At 47.9% G+C, this 17,391-nt stretch overlaps 1 protein-coding gene across 5 annotated transcripts in view; it reads left to right on the top strand.

Annotated features, from left to right (window-relative positions):
* The window catches only part of NNT (nicotinamide nucleotide transhydrogenase), a 79,996-nt gene that overhangs the window by 39,054 nt on the left and 23,551 nt on the right, over positions 1-17,391 (top strand). For all 5 annotated transcript variants that reach the window (XM_028519139.2, XM_036020164.1, XM_028519122.2 and 2 more), the window contains exons 11-18: positions 1,669-1,830; positions 2,877-2,987; positions 3,835-3,980; positions 5,246-5,441; positions 7,001-7,234; positions 8,275-8,435; positions 11,096-11,275; positions 17,153-17,312. In XM_028519139.2, coding sequence (XP_028374940.1) covers positions 1,669-1,830; positions 2,877-2,987; positions 3,835-3,980; positions 5,246-5,441; positions 7,001-7,234; positions 8,275-8,435; positions 11,096-11,275; positions 17,153-17,312 — 1,350 coding nt within the window. The remainder of the gene's footprint in view (positions 1-1,668; positions 1,831-2,876; positions 2,988-3,834; positions 3,981-5,245; positions 5,442-7,000; positions 7,235-8,274; positions 8,436-11,095; positions 11,276-17,152; positions 17,313-17,391) is intronic.

The following is a 17,391-nucleotide window of genomic DNA, read 5'->3' as shown; positions in this document are numbered from 1 at the left end:
CTTGAGGAAACACAGAGAGGCGTGCATGATGATTTGTTTTTCTGGGTTTGTCTTACATTGGTTAAGGCAAAGTTATTGCATTTTCATGGATGTGACAAGAGCATATTCCAGGGAATAAGAGGATGGCCTTGTGTTTGTTTTGTTTTACCTTGAACTTCCTCCTTTGTGATAAAAGCAAGTATTTTTATTGTCTATGTATTGAAGAATCTATTTGTACGGTATGCTTCAAGGAATTTGATTTTCTTTTTTCTTCTTTTTTTCTCTGCCTTCCTCTTCTTTTTCCTGTTGTATACAGACTATAGAAATAGCACAATTGACATTATTACATGTATTATAGAAAGGATATTAGTTTCTTAAGTAGGTGATAGGAATACCTTCAGCCACGTGATTTCTTATCTTTTTCCAGATGAGAACAGAGAGGTTTAATAACTTTGCAGGTGAGGATACTGTAGCACAGGGAGGTTCAGTAACCTGCCTGAGATCACACAGCTGGCAAACCGTAGAGTCGGGATCCGCAGCAGGCAGTGTGGCTTAAGAAAAGGTACCCTTCACCCCAGCCCTGCACCGCTCCTCCCGTGATGCACTGGAGCCCGACACACAGTTCTACCTAACTCTCCCTCCAGAGGGTTACCAGGCCCCGCAGGAGAAACCTTGTGGATGTGGGGAAGTAGAAATTAAAACTACAGTTTTATTGGATAATAAATAATAATAATTGAAGGTAAAATTAATGTTCCACTTGCGCCACTTCTAGAGAAATAGTTCATATCAAGGGGGGGGGAAGGAGCTCAGTCGGGAGAAGTAAGCTTCAGCTCCCTGGTCACCCACGGTCCCCCTGTGTCTCCTGACCACGGGGTCAGCCCTTCCCTCTCTCCCAGAACTGCTGTCCACATGTTTGCCGGCCGGAGAGGCGATAATTGAAGATGCATGTTCAGAGCTGACTGGTTGTATTCTGCACATTCTTAATTTAATTTGTGCTTTTTTTCCCCCCCTTTGCTTTGTACACTCCCGTTTGCTGACTCGGTGCTGAGGCCGGAGCCGGCTGCCCTGGCCAGCAGTCCGGCCCAGATTCGGGAGCCATTGCAAAACTCTGTCCCCGGTGGGTGGGAGCCATGTGTGCTGGGGAGGTGCCGGAGGGAATGAAATCCTTCCTACTCTTTTCCAACCCCGCTTCCTCAGCCAGGTCCGAGGGGACATAAAGCTGGCCTCACGGAAGTCCTGTCACGTGAAGGTGGTGTCCTTCTTGCCCAGGTAGAGCGAGCCTTGGTGGGTCTTCTGTAGGCCTGTCATTTTGGGATAAAGACACTTGTGCCAACACACGTGGCACCATCTTCCGGGAAACTTAAACCAGGGAAGGGAACGAGCCACACAAGGGAAAACGTGCAGGCAGTTATAAAGGTGACTCATAAACTTGAATAGATCTGTACAGCGTATTCTGTTTTGGGGCTTGGTGGACACGAAGGCGGGTTGTGTTTGCGGTACCTCTCACCTTGTCTCTGCCCCCCCTCCCAGTCACGAAATGTCTCCAAGCTCTGCTCCTTGCTGGCGAGTGAGTGGACTCGCAAAGCACTGACTGTGCCACGTGTGTTTCTGTGTGTTCGGGGGGTGTGTGCTGCTCACGGTCCACAGACACCTGGCTGTCAGCTCACCCTCCGCCCTCTCCTTCTCCAGGGCTCACGGGGATCCTGGGCTTGGGCGTCGCAGCTCCCAATTTGGCCTTTTCCCAGATGGTGACCACCTTCGGCTTAGCCGGCATCGTGGGCTACCACACCGTCTGGGGAGTGACCCCCGCCCTCCACTCACCGCTGATGTCTGTGACCAATGCCATCTCAGGTTTGTTCCTCGCCTTCCCTCGTCCCGGCTGCGTTTCATGGGTGTAGGGCGCTCGCCATGAGGTTAGTGGAGTCTGTGTTACAGAGCCACATGAGGTTACGGAGTCTGTGTGTGCACCTTGTTCGGGTTGGCATCTGGGCTCGTGCTTGGTGACGTGGGCTCCCCCGGGGCCCGGGGGTGTGCTGGGCTGCCTCCATTTCAAGCCGTGCAGGCCGCTGTTACTGCCTTCAGTTACGATTTCCTTCAAAGCAAGGATTCCTCTGATAGCACTTGGAAACCCGTGTTTCCCCTAGGATCACAGCTGTGGCATCCTTTCGGGGCCCTTAGATTCAGCTAAGCCTTCCGAGTAGCCAGGGCACTGGTGGCCACCCCGGCCCCAATGCTGATGGGACAGGAAACACAGCCGGCTGGCAGGGCAGCCTCCGGGTCTCTCTTGGTGCGAGTCCTTACACAGGCCCATGCCGCCGCCCGCACCGCTGCCCTGGAGCTGTTCCCTTCGGCCCCCAGTGAAGGCTCAGTTCTAAGGAGTGAGACCCAGTGTGTACAGACATGGGAGCTGCCCTTCTTGGAAGCATCCTGGCCCCGGGGGGGGGGGCTCTCTCTCGTAACCTTGTCGCAGGCAGAGCTTTCGGGATCTCCATGGGGATAACGTGTCCAGTTCCAAGAAGCACTGTCCTCAGGAAAGCCCCCCCCCCCCCCCCCCACCATGGCTTCCACGGCTCCCATTCCAGTCCGGGGGTAGTGCCTTCCAGTTCTGATGCAATCTTCCCTCCCGGGGCCCTTCTTACCGTAGGCCCCGTGGCCTGATAGCCCTGTTGATTCATGTCTTTCTGTCAGGGGAGCAGAGATGAAAAAGATAAGGGGAGGTCAAGATTCTGTGCCAAAGGAGAAGGGGTTTGTTAACTCTTTGCCCAGAGAGTCCGTCAGTGGGGATGGTGCGTGAGAACTTTCTGCTTTAGGAATCGGTGCGTGCGAGGCCTGACCCCTGTGCCGTCTGGTTGGCGGCGTCGCCGTAACTGTTGACCACACCGCTGCTTTCTCCACAGGGTTGACTGCAGTCGGGGGGTTGGCGCTGATGGGAGGACATCTGTACCCTTCCACGACTTCTCAGGGCCTCGCCGCCCTTGCCACGTTCATATCCTCGGTCAACATTGCAGGTACGGCGTCGGCGCGAGAAGCCCAGTGCTGTTTTGGGTGGAGACATGAGAAACGAATATAATTAGAAGTATAGAATAGGCATTCTGATGTTAAGACTTTGTGCCTTGAACAAATGTTTCACTCAGGCTGTAAATGCTATCTATGAGGGGAAATTAGTTTATTTTGCCTGTCTGTGATTTTTAGGAGCGCTTGATAAAACCCCCAGGACCCCCCAAAACACACAGAAGGATGTCTTGGCTGCAAGTTAGCCGGCCAGTTACTAACGCATAGTTTGGCGCTACGCTGATGAAGCGCTATCGCCATAACATCTCCAAACGAGTGTAATTTGAGATAAAACTTGAGCCTTTTGCCTTAGCCTGGCTTGTGTTCATTTCTAAAATCTGAAAGCCCAGCACATGCATTTGTGCGTGAAACTCATTTGATGCTATTTTGTAGCTAAAGATTCTTTAATGGGTCCAAGAAACTTGGTGCCTGCTGGTGTGGTCCTTTTTGTTTCTATCTTTCATTGCAGGGTTTATCAACCAGGATAACCTGTTGGAAGATAAATCCTGGCCTTTCATGGGTTGCATTCCTAAGCTGTTTGAAAGGCTATTCACTTGTAGTCATGCGGAAATAGTTGGTTCTGCACCAATAGCCAATTTAGGGGATTTTTTTCCTCCTTCAGTGGAACTGGCTTGAGTAATAAAATAACTTCTAATGTTCTAATGTTGACAGTCTAAAATGTTACTCAAAAGGATGTTTATCTATAGATGATAAAGATGTGTGTAAAATTGAAAAATTGTAGCACTTTAAGAAATCATGTCGCTCAATACGATGACCTCTGTGTTTTCTGTTTACTTTGCTAAGGTGGCTTTCTGGTGACTCAGAGAATGTTGGACATGTTTAAGCGTCCCACGGACCCCCCAGAATACAATTACCTGTATCTGCTCCCCGCTGGGACCTTCGTTGGAGGATATTTAGCTGCTCTCTCCAGTGGTTATAACATTGAACAAGTAAGAGGCTCTTTGGAAAGTTTTGTTTTTGCCACTGTCTTCTTCCCCTGAGTAGAGTGATGTGACAGTGTCATCACCGACGTTCAAACTCTGTCAAGCAGATACCACAACAACTCTAGAGACATCTTAGTCAAGGGAAACATTTCCATCCCCAAAGAATCAGGGCCGTGGGTCCTGGAGACAGGTTTACCCGCTACCTGGATGCACAGGTATGGTGTGCCTGCGTGTCCATGTTTTCCCACACCTTGGAAGGGACGAGGAAGTTGTTAGTGTCCTCTTTATGTGCCTGGCTGGATCAGTGGAGGGACACGAGGAAATAATCAGTGACAGATTTGAGAAGTGTCTGTTACTAAATACTATCAGTCCTTTTCTCCCCCCCCCCCCCCCCCCAATTTCAGTACATCATCTCTTTTTAAGGGATGTTATGCCAATTAAGTTAACAAAGGTAGTTTAAAAACACATGCTCTGTAGAAGCACACATAATCAAGTTGAACTTTGAAAGGTCTAAATGTAATTACAACACTCCACTTTGAACCGAGCATTTTCCATTTCTTCGCCGTGACTGGCACTGGGCCGCGGCCTCCCTGACAGCGGGAAAATCGGGTCCCCCCCCTCCCCCAACTCCTCCCATTGCCAGCACGTGGCGTCTGTCGAGTGAACAAAATCTCTTCTGACAACACTCGGAGCTGTGAGTCAGGGAGGGGCCTGTCTGACCCAGATTTGCTGCTATTTGCTGATCATCCGACCTTGGAAAAAATCATGGAACCCCTTTAAGCTTTGGTTCTCTCACTTGTGAAGTGAGGCCAACGAGTGTCTCCCCCCGCGGGTCTCAGGGGACTGAGTTGCAGCATCCGAGATGCCTGTGGCCTGGTCCCCGGCACTTAGGGCGTCGGCGGTTGCTTCCTTTGTGGCATTTGGTGGGATCCCATGACGACATAATTTAGGGTTAGGTACTTTTCTGTGCCTTGTGGGTTTGATGGAATCCCGAAGAAACCGATGGACACGGGAGGTATATTTGCAAGTATGATGTCCTTAGCATCCCCAGTGGATGGGAGAGTGTATTGAGGTAGTGGAGGAAGAGTCTGTGTTGGTCTCTCTGTTGCCTGGATTTAAAATTGTCTTTGGAGAACCCTGTTGGCTCAAGAGGGGTCCTCCCTGTGTTGGTACACTGAAAGTTTTGATCGTCTCTCCCTCTCTCTCTCTCCCTCTCTCCCTCTCTCTCTCTCCTCCCCTCCCTCCCTCCCTCTCCCTTCTCCTTCGGGAAGATCATGTACCTGGGCTCAGGCCTGTGCTGTGTTGGTGCCTTGGCCGGCCTTTCCACCCAGGGGACTGCTCGTCTCGGCAATGCCTTGGGCATGATCGGTGTGTCCGGCGGCCTGGCAGCCACGTTGGGAGGCCTGAACCCGACCCCCGAACTGTTGGCCCAGATGTCCGGAGCAATGGCCCTGGGTGGCACCATAGGTAAGCACTCGTGGGCCTCGGCCTCTGCGTGACCCCGGGCCCGCCTCTTAGGCCGCTTTTAACTCTATCAAATAAATGATATTTGATAGATTTAATAAATGATATTTGATAGATGATATTTTATAAATTAATTACTCAAATGTTTTAAAGTGTTTGTGTTTGAATGAGAATTATGCCAATTGTGATGACTTTTCACCGAAATAAAATGCATCATATTAGAAACAGAGGTAGTATAACTCTACAATACTTGTCTAGTTGATATGTTTCTTATCTCGGCTCCTGAGGTCACCCCTGTCTGTTGTATCCATGGGGCGGAGACACTGGGCTCACCTCCTCTCGACTCCGGGCTGCGTGGCCCCGTCGGTGGCTTGGATTCGGCCGTGGTGGCTGTGTTTGTACCACGGAAATCACCAAGCGCTACACATCTGGGCTGCTTTATTGTTTCGCCGATTGTCCAGCCCTTGGAAAGCGATGGAGAAAATGTTAGCAATGCAGCTTAAACTGGAAAGTGTGCTGTGTCTGTAGCCATTCCATCGTGAACAGCACAAGAGCCTGAGCCAGTGTCCCTCCAGTGTTTGGGGACTGGGGCTGGACCCAGCGAGGTTGTCGCTCATGTGTCCGACAGTGAGTGACGTTCTCACGTGCGTCTTGTCTCACTTTCATCTTACTCCTCACTGCCGACAGAACTGCCAACCCAGATTCACCTGGAGCCACTCTCGGCCATCGGCAGACACTAGGTTGGCGGTGATACCCGAGTCTGGCCAACACCAACAAAAGCATTCTGTGAAAGCCAGCTGGCCATGTGCAATTTACACTAAAGACTATTACTGTGTATTTCATTATCCCTCGCGAACGGTGTGCGGCATACCTCTATGTCTGTAAAGGTCGAGTGCATAGCTACACACACAGACCTTTTTGCCCGAGGCGCTGCTGGCTAAACACTTACCAGCTCCCTGTTCTTCTGCCCCCTTTACCCTGGCTGTGCCCAGAAAGACGCTCGCAGGATGACCTCTGTGCTGTGGGTCCGGGCAGGAAAACCCTCAGGCATGAACTTAGCCCCTTTACATGACCTAGCTAGAGGCGTGAAACTCCTTCAGTGTCTCCCGATGTGGACATTGACTCCCCAGATGTGTGCATTTCACTGCCTTTGGCCTTGGCCTCTGTCCACCCACCTGCAAACCTAGGCCTTCGTCACATCTGGCTGTTTCCTATGTGCAGGGCCTTGGTCGTTCGTGCCGCGGGGAGAATGTGAGGGGGTTCGATCGCGGGAGGTTGCGCTCGGCCAGGGCGCGTGGGGGGGGGCGGTTGGGAAGGGCGGGGGCTCTTGGGAGCTGGGCCTTGCTCAGGTGAGTTGAAGAACACCTGCTCCTTGAAGGGGCGTGTGTGGCCGGTGTCCTTACCGCCCATCCAGTCCCCCTAGAGTGTCTTTAGCCCACGCCAGCAAGCAGATAACTGGCAGTGACGAGGATGGAAATCCTTAAGCGTGGTCTTTCTTGTGGTTACCTCTCAAGGGCCCGTCCAGTTTTTAAAATTCCTCTCTGGCCTGCGTTTCCCGACAGGACTGACGATCGCCAAGCGCATCCAGATCTCCGACTTACCTCAGCTGGTGGCCGCCTTCCACAGCCTGGTGGGCCTGGCGGCCGTGCTGACCTGCGTGGCCGAGTACATCGTGGAGTACCCGCACTTCGCCACGGACGCGGCAGCGAACCTCACCAAGATCGTGGCCTACCTCGGGACCTACATCGGCGGCGTCACGTTCAGTGGGTCTCTCATTGCCTATGGAAAACTGCAGGGTAAGTGGGCCCGTCCGATAGGGGGCTGAGTCGCTCTTGTTCAGGGTGAGGGGGTGAGAGGTCCGTTTCGAGTTCAGAAAGTAGCTTAACAGTAGAACCTGTTAGTTTGTGTAGCACTCTGGGTAGATAAACATTTTTTTTTCCTCTTAGAGGTGGCTTCCTACCGTCATCACAAATCTCATACCGCTTGGAAGCTTGTTCCTCTGCGCACAGCCGGGGGCAGAGACAGGGCCCAGGCTCTCGCCCAGAGGGGCTGAGTGGTGTTTCAGGATACCGATATGTACGCACAAAACGACGTCTTCCCAGTCCTCGGTTTCCAGAACAGAGGGAGGCTTACTGAATAAGTTTATGTGATTCGTACACAGCACGGATCTTAAAAACAAACACGCATTTTAGGGCTCTAGTCTGGCAGCTTCTGCGACTGCTGAAACCCAAGCGTGAAAATAGAAGCAAAGAAAAAAAAACCCCACACAGACTGCTTCCAGGGTTTCCATGAAAAAGCGAGTCTCTAGAAAAGCTAGCTTGTGATTTAAAAAATCTCGTCTCGCCTCTCAGTCATCGAGTCACTAAATTTAAGGGGGGAGCTTCCATGGAAGTGAAACATTATAGAGAGAACGTCGAGACGACAACGTATCTTTAGAAACAGCTAGCAAGCCAGCGTCTTCTCGTCTGGGCTCAGCTGATAGCCTCAGAAATGCTTACGCGCTAGGACTCCGTTGTGACGTTTTAAATAAATAAGACATTTAACTTCCATGTCGGTCCTGGGGGTGGGGGGGAAGGGACCTTTCGCGACTCCGCGACCCACAGGAGTCAAGTCGGGTAGAGAACGGCGGGGTGGGGGCGTTGTGTCCCGGCCGCCTGCAGTCTCCGCTACCCGCGGGAACTCTCCCCTGCTCCCCCCGTGCAGCTCCACCTGGTGGCCCAGAGCGGTATTTCCAGTGCCACGTTTTCACTCGAACATCACCTTTTGGTCGTTTCGGGTGAGGCGGCCCCCTCCACTCGTGCGCGTGGGGTTCTGACTGCCGTGTGCCCGGCCCTAGGGATCCTGAACTCCGCGCCCCTGCTGCTCCCCGGGAGGCACATGCTGAACGCGGGCCTGCTGGCCGCCAGCGCGGGCGGGATCATCCCGTTCATGCTGGACCCCAGCTTCGGCACGGGCATCCTCTGCCTGGGCGCCGTGTCCGCGCTCTCCTCGGTCATGGTGAGTACGGGCGGGTCCCGGGTGGGGCGGCCTCCGGGGCGCCGGTGGTGTGTCCGATTAGGGTCTTGTCGCACGTTTCTCTCGCTTCAACACCCCCGACGGAGTCAGAATGTTTTAAAACGATGTTGGGTGTTTATGTTTTTAGAATCTGGAAAGTAGAGGAAGGTGTAAGGAGAAAATCACTTTTTCTACTTCATCGCTCCTTTTAAAGTTGTCTCATGTGACATCCTTATTGCTCTGGGGTCATTTCACTGGATCCGTGTGTTTTAAAAGGCCAAACATTCATTCATTCATTCACCCATTCACTCATTCATATTTATTGAATTGAGAGAGAGAGAGAAAGAGAAAGAGACGTCACTTTGCTGTTCCACGTACGGATGCACTCACTGGTCGACTCCCGTGTGTGCCGTGCCCGGGGATTGAACCTGCTCCCTTGGTGTGTCCAGACGGTGCTCTAAGCAGCTGAGCTACCCGCCAGGACAAAACGCCACGCGTTCCCGTTGCATTCATTGCGTGCCTGCTGTGTGACGAGGCCTACAAAGCAGTTTCTGCAGCGAGGGTAGGGCTGCCCCTGCCCATGGGTCGCTCGCACGTTCGTTGGCAGCTGTGGCACCAAGTCTAGTAATCCCGTAAAGTGAAAGGCGCCTCAACAACTGTTCAGTGAGGCAGCTCCGGGAAGCCTTTCATGACAGGCCTGTCCTCCTCTTCCTCTCTAGTGTCCCCACTCAGGATGTTCATACATGCAGTGTTCTTTGGTTGTCTATATTTACAACCTATCATTTTATTTTACCAGTGCACGATGCTGTAGCGTACCGCTGTGTTGTTAATGAGTTGTGTTACGTTTATCTGGCCTTGTGTGTACTTTGTAAGCAGGGTTTATGTTTTCAGTATTTTAAATAACTTAGTGTTATAGATATGTAACAATGGCTTTTCAAATACTGGTAGAAACACAAGATTTAGTGTTGAAAAGATACTGATTTTTACATAATCCTAAGAGTTTGGCTGTGATTTCAATACAGAACCTTTAGAACACTGAAAAGTAACTTAAACTTCTATCTTTCTATGACTACTGATGATCTAATTTTATTCTGGCTTATGTAGCGCTGATTTTTGTTTTATTTTAAGCAAAAGAAAAAATAGTTTTGATGTTTTGTTATCCAATAGGGCAGAAGAAGTAAAAAATTTCTCAAAAATCAAAACTGTAGCATTGAAATGTAAAACTTCAAGGATTGTTAGCTTTGAGAGGAGGTGAATTCGATATTTAAGAGATGCTTAGTGGACCCCTGAGAATGTCTGAGTAAGGTAAAACCTTTCGTGGACTAATATAATTGGCTTCAACTTCAGTAAGTAATACAAGAACGCATCTATATCATAAGAAACTCAGAATATGTAGGAGTATCTGGGATACAAAGCAGAAATCTTTCTCTCCACCATCCCTTTTCCTTTCTGGTTTAGTGATTTGGGGGTCACATCATGGACTTCGTGAAAGATAGAACCTTTGGATTCTGTTGTATTCCTCCAAGGAGTATTGATTATTGCTGTTTTAAATTTGTTTTTGTAGGCACCTCACCAGGCTGGGTCCAGATTTCAAAATCTGGCTCCCCGATGGTAGGGGGCAGCTGCAATCTTTTAGAAAAATTTTCAACCGAAGTTGACACTCAGTATTATTTTGTATTGGTTTCAGGGGTACCGCACAATGGTTAGGAAGTCACACTTTACGGAGTGTTTCCCACGGTATTCCCAGTCCCCACCCGGCACCACACACAGTCATTACAGTATCATTGACGGCATTCCCTGGGAGGTAGTTTCCACCCCAACAATCTGTCGTTATTTTATCCGTAACAGGATTGCGTGGGGTCTGCCCACACGTGCCTCGTTCAGGAGTCAGCCAGGAATTTGGGCAGAGTTTCCGCACAGAATTTCTGGCTTTCTTTTTGTAGCCTCCTCCTTTGCGGAATTTACCTTCTCACTTTCCCACTGCCTTAGCCACCCCGGACCCTACCCTTGGATCCTGAGTCTAGGGAGACTGTGGGCTTGTATTTTGTTTTTGCCTTTTTTTAAAAAAATTTTATTTATTTATTTTTAGAGAGGGAAGGGAGAGGCAGAGAGAGAGAGAGAGAGAGAGAGAGAGAGAGAGAGAGAGAGGGAGAGAGAGGGAAAGAGAGAGAGAGAAACATCAATGTGCGGTTGCTGGTGGTTCTGGCCTGCAACCCAGGCATGTACCCTGACTGGGAATCGAACCTGGGACACTTTGGTTCCCAGCCTGCGCTCAATCCACTGAGCTACGCCAGCCAGGGCTTGTTTTTGCCTTTGCACACTTGGCACCAACAAGGCCCTGCCCTGAGGCGAACGCCACAAGAGCTGGGATGTTCCCTCAGTGCTCTTGCGTGTTTGCAGACCCCCATCCAGGCCAGGCCTGCTTTCCAGCACTGCCTGTTGGGACTTTGGGACTTTTTTGTGGGGAGGTGGTCCCGGGTGTCCGTTTGTTCCGTCTGTGGGAGAGTAGGCCAGGTGGGGGCGCCTGGTCGTTACTGGCCAAGAAACTTGTATGTTAAGTATAGTAATTGGAGAATTGGGATGGTTAGGAACCAAGATGCCCCAGGTCAGAGGCTTTCTTTTTTACTTTCCGATCTCTGAGCTGCGCTCGCCTTTCTCCCCAGGGCGTGACGCTGACGGCCGCCATCGGGGGTGCGGACATGCCCGTGGTCATCACGGTGCTGAACAGCTACTCCGGCTGGGCCCTGTGCGCCGAGGGCTTCCTGCTCAACAACAACCTGCTGACCATCGTGGGCGCGCTCATCGGCTCCTCCGGCGCCATCCTCTCCTACATCATGTGTGTGGTAAGGGACACGCGCCGGGCGGACGCGGGCGTGCTCGGCAGGCAGGGACGGGCCGGCCGGTTCTCCCACGGGCAGCGGCGGTGACGGTCCCCCTTTATGTTCTCTGCAGCCGGAGGACCGAAGGGTAGTATTTGCATACGTTTGCTAGGCTGCTTCTAAAGGACTCCAGTGTAGACCGTCAGGAAAATTAAATACAAACAATCTTCTCACTCACTCTGAGACAAACACTGAAGGTTTTGGTTTATTTCCTTCTCTTGCATTTAAAAAATTTTTTTTTAATTTTTAAAAGATTTTATTTATTTGTTTTTAGAGAGGGAAGGGAGGGAGATAGAGAGAGAGAGAGAAACATCAATGTGTGGTTGCTGGGGGCGGTGGCCCGCAACCCAGGCATGTGCCCTGACTGGGAATCGAACCTGAGATACTTTGTTTCCCAGCCTGCACTCAGTCCACTGAGCTACGCCAGCCAGGGCTCTTCTCTTATATTTTTTTAGTGTATTACATATGTCTGTGTATTTACTTGTTTGATCATAAGGGACACTTTTATGTTTATTTTTTTAATCTTACAAACTAGATATTCTTGCCATTTTCTTATCATTAGAAATGCCTTTTAAGATATTATTTGAAGGGACTTTATCCTGATCCATCATGTGGATGTACAAAATATATTTAACCTTTCCCTGATGCTGTACCTGTTAGGGCGTCCGGTGGTTACTTCTCTCTGTGTGTACATACGTCCTCTGCACTTCGGGGCCGTCGACGGGAAGGGGCGTGCTCGTTTCCAGGGCCTTTTGTGCTCCTGTCCCAGGGGTTTCCGGGGAGCGTGCTGCAGTGCACCCTCCCGCTGGTCGTCGTGGGAGTGCCCTCCTGCAGTGTCGTGGTCAGCATGATTTTTCTTAAAAAAAAAAAAAAGAAAAGAAAAAAAATGAACAAGACAAATACTCTCTAGCTTCCTTTTTTAAAAATTCTCTTCCTGATGGCCAGCAGATATCCTGCAAATAATTAGAGGTTTTGACCAGAAATCTTTCTCTAATTATAGATATTACTGTCTAAGTACTAGTTTTGAATGACTGTGCAAGTTCAAGCGTGAAGCTGAGTGGAATCAGCATGTGAACTTTACACTGATTAATGATGCAGAAGAGAATGCTTATCCCGCCTCCGTTTTTATTACACTATTAAAAAAAACTCATGTCTTACAAATGAGAATTTCTCTTATATTTTTAACTGAAAAACTCATTGTAAATTGAATGCTGGATTTATCCTTTTTCTATTAAGAAATTAGTTCCCTTTGGTCATGTTATAAAAAAAAGGATTTGATAGCCCAAGTTCAAAACAAGTTAAGAGGTTTTAAAATCAAATCCCTCACATTGTTCAGGGAATTTTGGAAAGCCTATTTGAAAAGTGTCAGGCTTTAGTTTTTTTTTTTAAAAAACAACAACAACAAATGTTTATGATGAAGAAAACATTCCTTTAGTTTTATTGGAAATAGTTTTCTCTCAAAGTGAACCTTGAACCCTTCCTTAGTTTGACTTGGCTTCACGTGGTGGATTTGAACGACCAGCAGGGGGCAGCAGATTTTCATTAATACAGTTGCACAACATACTGATTTAAAGTTAAATGGGCGGCTTTACATTTTAACAAAGCTAGTGGCACTCCGGCATGGGGAGGGAAGGGGAGGACTGGTACCTGGATCCTGGAGTGGCATCATGGGTACCTTCTCGCCTTTCTTCTTTTTTTCTTAAATGGCTTTCTTTACGTTCTTAAGTTGATCAGTACTGTTTCCCCAGTTTCTGTCTGTCTGTGTCTCCTTTATTTCTTCTCCATTTCTTTTCCCTTCTTCATTTAATCTCTTATTTTTGGTTATAATAACTGTAGTAACTTTGACAGTGGCAGTTCTACAATAGTAACTAGAATAAAGTAGAAAGAGGCACACGTTGAAAATACCCTTTTCTAGGTATACTTATGTATTATTATAGCCTTTACTCTTAATTTTTTTCTATTTCCTATTTCTTGATCTGCTTTCTCTACTTATTCTTTTTTTTTGTTTCTCTTTCCTCTGCTTCAGGCATGCCGTTTACTGTCAGCATCCTGTAAATATGTTTTTATTCCTATACTGTGTATAAGGCTAAGAAGGTATTCTTACAGCTGTCTGTGGCCATAAGTATCCCCCTGGGTCAGGCTAATACTCTGTAGTAGCCAATTTCATTAATGCGGATTCAAGGACAGCTGAAGATTTCATTTTAAAAATTATTCAATTATGAAGATAAAAGACATTTAATGTGAGAAATTTGGAAGGAAATAGAAAAGGACGAATAAGGAAATAAAATCATCTCAATTTCCGTTACCACTTAACTGTTAACATTTAATAATCTAATTGTAGTTTTTTTCCCACAGGCACATGTTTCAATACACTCTGTGTTGTTTAATTTTCTGACGAGCAGTCTTCTAACAGTTCTTAGTGTCTGCTAAGAGGGAACTATATCATGTAGGCACCCTGTAATTTATTTACCCAAGAGCATTTTATGAGCTGTTTGTGCCTTGTCTTTTCCTTGCAGCACATGCTCCTTGTGCATCTCTGATGATTTCCTTAGGCCAGTTTCTTTTCAGTTACATTGTCCAAGGGAGTGTGTGTTGGCTGCTGACATTGATAAACCGATGTCCACAAGGGATTCTCCGCAGAGAGTCCTCCCCAGGGGGCGATGCGCGGAGTGGGCGTTTTCCGGAACGCTCTCTGCCCCTCCGTCTCGTCACAGGCCGAAGACAGCAGCGACAAAAACCAGCCTGCTGAATGCTTCCGCTCCGAAGACGGGCGTTTCCTTCACTTCTCAGTTTTCCTGATTTCTGACTTTTCACACTCACCTTCTCTGATGCTCAGCCCGTGCTTGTTTGTGATAGGAAACCATTTCTTCGTGGCTGGTGCCGAGTAGCATGGAGTGGGTGCTCGGCGTCGGGCCCTGCACCAGATTGCCGGCACGATGCCGGGTGCTTTGCCGGCAGTAGCTCCCTTCCTCCCCACACTAAGTCTGGAGGTAGGGAATGCTGTCCTCATGGTGCAAGGAAGGTATTTTAAGATGTCACTTGTTATTTGCCTTGTGTTTATGGAGCCTGACCCGGCACATCCGAATGAATATAATAATTGTTAAATAACTTTTAGATGCAGACTTTATCCGTTAGCTCCTTTCGTATTTTGGAATCCTCTCTAGATAGGTCACAATAGCAGATGCACCACCGTGTCTCAATACCTGTTATCATCACCAGTAGATTGACCTTCCTCATTTTACTTTGTGCTGAGATGTGCAGGTCCAAGCCGGAGCAGGGTGGTTTTGCTCTGTGAGAGGGAATGGAATGCACCGAGGTGACGGAGCAGCAGTCCCCGACACTGAGGACACCGAGTTTTTGCTCGGACAGCGAGTCCTTCTGGGTGTCCTCCGAGCCCAGTGGTGCGGTTGCACAACACCCAGCATTGTAAAAACCAAAAAGTGTCAACAGCGTTCAAAGAACCAGCTCCAAGGAATGATTTGCCTTATATCCAGATGTCATTAGATATTATTCTTTTTATGATTTTATAGTCCATTTTACTTGGGAAATGGAACAGCATTTTCAGACCACATTTTTTAATTTTTGCATTTTGCCGCTTGTGTTCAAATGACAATAGAACAGAATGAAGGGGATCAGTGCCAAACTAATTTTTTTTTTTTTGCCTTGTGACCAATTCATTAGCACCTACAAAGCACTGAAACGAGAGATGCTAGCGAATGGCATATATGTTGTTATTGCTTTGGTCTCGTCTCTTTCGTGACCTTTTCTTTGTTTTCGTATTTTTTTTCTTACATTTTGCTTAGAGTTATTTGAATTAAGGATCCCTTTAATGTAGCATACCAATTTCATTATAGGGCTTAACAACTTGAAAGGAACAGTCTTGGACAGTGTTGCAAACGCTTTGTCTTGGAAGCTGGGAACTCTTTCAGTCTGGGGATCGGTGGTCACATGATAGTCTCATTAATCACTCAAGCACTTAGACAAGCCAGAGGAAGAAAAAGAAAAGAGGAAACCACGCCCTGAACCCTAAACATTTGTTGAAAATACGGTGTTGCAATGGTCAATTCAGAGACAAGAAATAATTTAGTTCTTAAGAGACCACATGGAATTAGCCTAATGGCGATATAATTGTGGGTACGTGTCTAACAAGTTGACTTTGATTGTTGAACTACCGTGTGGTTCCCCAGCTTCCTCCCTGAGATACCGTCGGATGAGGGTATGTGTTAATTAGGTGTCCTTAGGAATTCTTCCCTTCTTCTCCGTTTTGTTTCATGGGAAGTAAAGAACGGCTCCTTTTAAGTCAAGTTAGAATAGAGGGGTTGGTTGTATGTCTGCATCTGTCTCTGTGTCCCGTCCCTGTGTCCCCAGTCCCTCTCAGCAGGGTAGGGGCACGTCTGCCCTGAGGGGGCAGTGGGCGGGGCTGTCCTCAGGTGGGGAGTCCTGTTTTTTTCTCTGTCACCCGTCACTGCAAATCTCCAGGTGCTTTTTTGCCTTTTAATAAGAATGTGTCTTTTTAAAAAAAGTAATAGATTGATAATTATATAGCTTATAAAGGGTATAAACAATGGATCAATGATATATTTATCACGACCCTTAATATAGGGTTTGATAATTTTTGGATTTTTTTTTGAAGTGATAAACTCAGTTCTGGTTATGTGGGACGACTGCTTGGATCATGCACATGGACTTGGACTCTTAAAGTGCATTTGATTGCTCAAAACATCTGACTTCCTGTCTTTTTGTTTTTTAAAAATTGATTTTCAGAGAGAGGAGGGGAGGGAGGAAGGGGGTGAAAGAGAGAGAGAGAGAGAGAGATAGATATTGATTTATTGTTCCATTTTGTTGTTTGTTCATATATTCATGCATTTTCTGCTTGTTTTTTGTATGTGTCCTCATTGGGGGTCAAACCCCAAACCTTGGCCTATGGGACAGCGTTCTAACCAACTGACCAGCCAGGGCTGTCTTTTCTTTTTCTTCTCTTTTACCACCTCACCTCAAGGGGTTTACAAATGAACTATTTTCCAAATCCAGCCGGTTACTGTCACATTTCAGTTGTGCTGTTTGTGTGGGAAGGACATCGTTAGGTGATGATACAAGGACAAGAAGTCCTTCCTACTGTTTGTTCCGCGATGATTTTTCCAGGTTAAGTGGGTGGGTACGTAGTTTAATGAAACAGCATGTAACTTATCTTTCTGGAAATAAAATATTATTTTAGGAGTCTAATAATGCATCCAGTCACTTCTAGTACAGCTTCACGAAGCTGATTTGGAAACTAAACAGTAGCAATTTGTACATTTTTTTTTTCTTGACAGCAGAGGGCAGCAGAGCTCTAAACGAAATGAGTCCCTACCCTTTTATTCTCCCTGGTTGCTTCTCTGGACAGCCTGCCGCCGGTAGCAGGACTCACCTGAGAGATCTCTGAGGTCGCCTTGCAGAATTGCACGCCCCTGTGCTTTCTCTTTCCTCGTGTGAAATGTGCGGGGGTACGGAAGTGCAGCCTGCTCCGTCAGTGTGTGCACGGCAGCAACCAGATCTGCGGTTTTCATTAATTTCTGAATGTAACTGGTAACTTTCCATCAAGTGCCTTAACAAATTTCACTCTCTTATTGAAAATATACTTGAGTACAGTTGATTTTATAGAAAAGCGTATGTGGTTTCCCAGGTGTCTTCTTTGCACTTACCTCTTTGAAATAATTTTCAGAAGCTAGATCAAAGTACGTGGTTAAAATGTTTCCGGTGGTCAGATACACCTCTTTTAAGGGTTCTGAATATCACAGACACCGCCCATTCTCGGGAAGCTGTGTGGATTAAGCGCTCACAGCGGATCATTCTGTGTTCCAGGCCATGAATCGCTCCCTGGCCAACGTGATTCTCGGCGGCTACGGCACCACGTCGACAGCTGGTGGAAAACCTATGGAAATTACTGGAACGCATACAGAAATCAACCTTGACAATGCGGTCGACATGATTCGAGAAGCTAATAGCATTATTATTACTCCAGGTAAGGGAAAAAAGCAAAAGCAAACGAACAACTTGCAATAGTTATTGTAGTTGACCTAGCCGGGACTTACTGGGCTAAC

The sequence above is a fragment of the Phyllostomus discolor genome, chromosome 3 (genome assembly GCF_004126475.2).
Source record: "Phyllostomus discolor isolate MPI-MPIP mPhyDis1 chromosome 3, mPhyDis1.pri.v3, whole genome shotgun sequence".
Classification (NCBI taxonomy): Eukaryota; Metazoa; Chordata; class Mammalia; order Chiroptera; family Phyllostomidae; genus Phyllostomus; species Phyllostomus discolor.
This window is presented reverse-complemented; position numbering and strand designations above follow the sequence as displayed.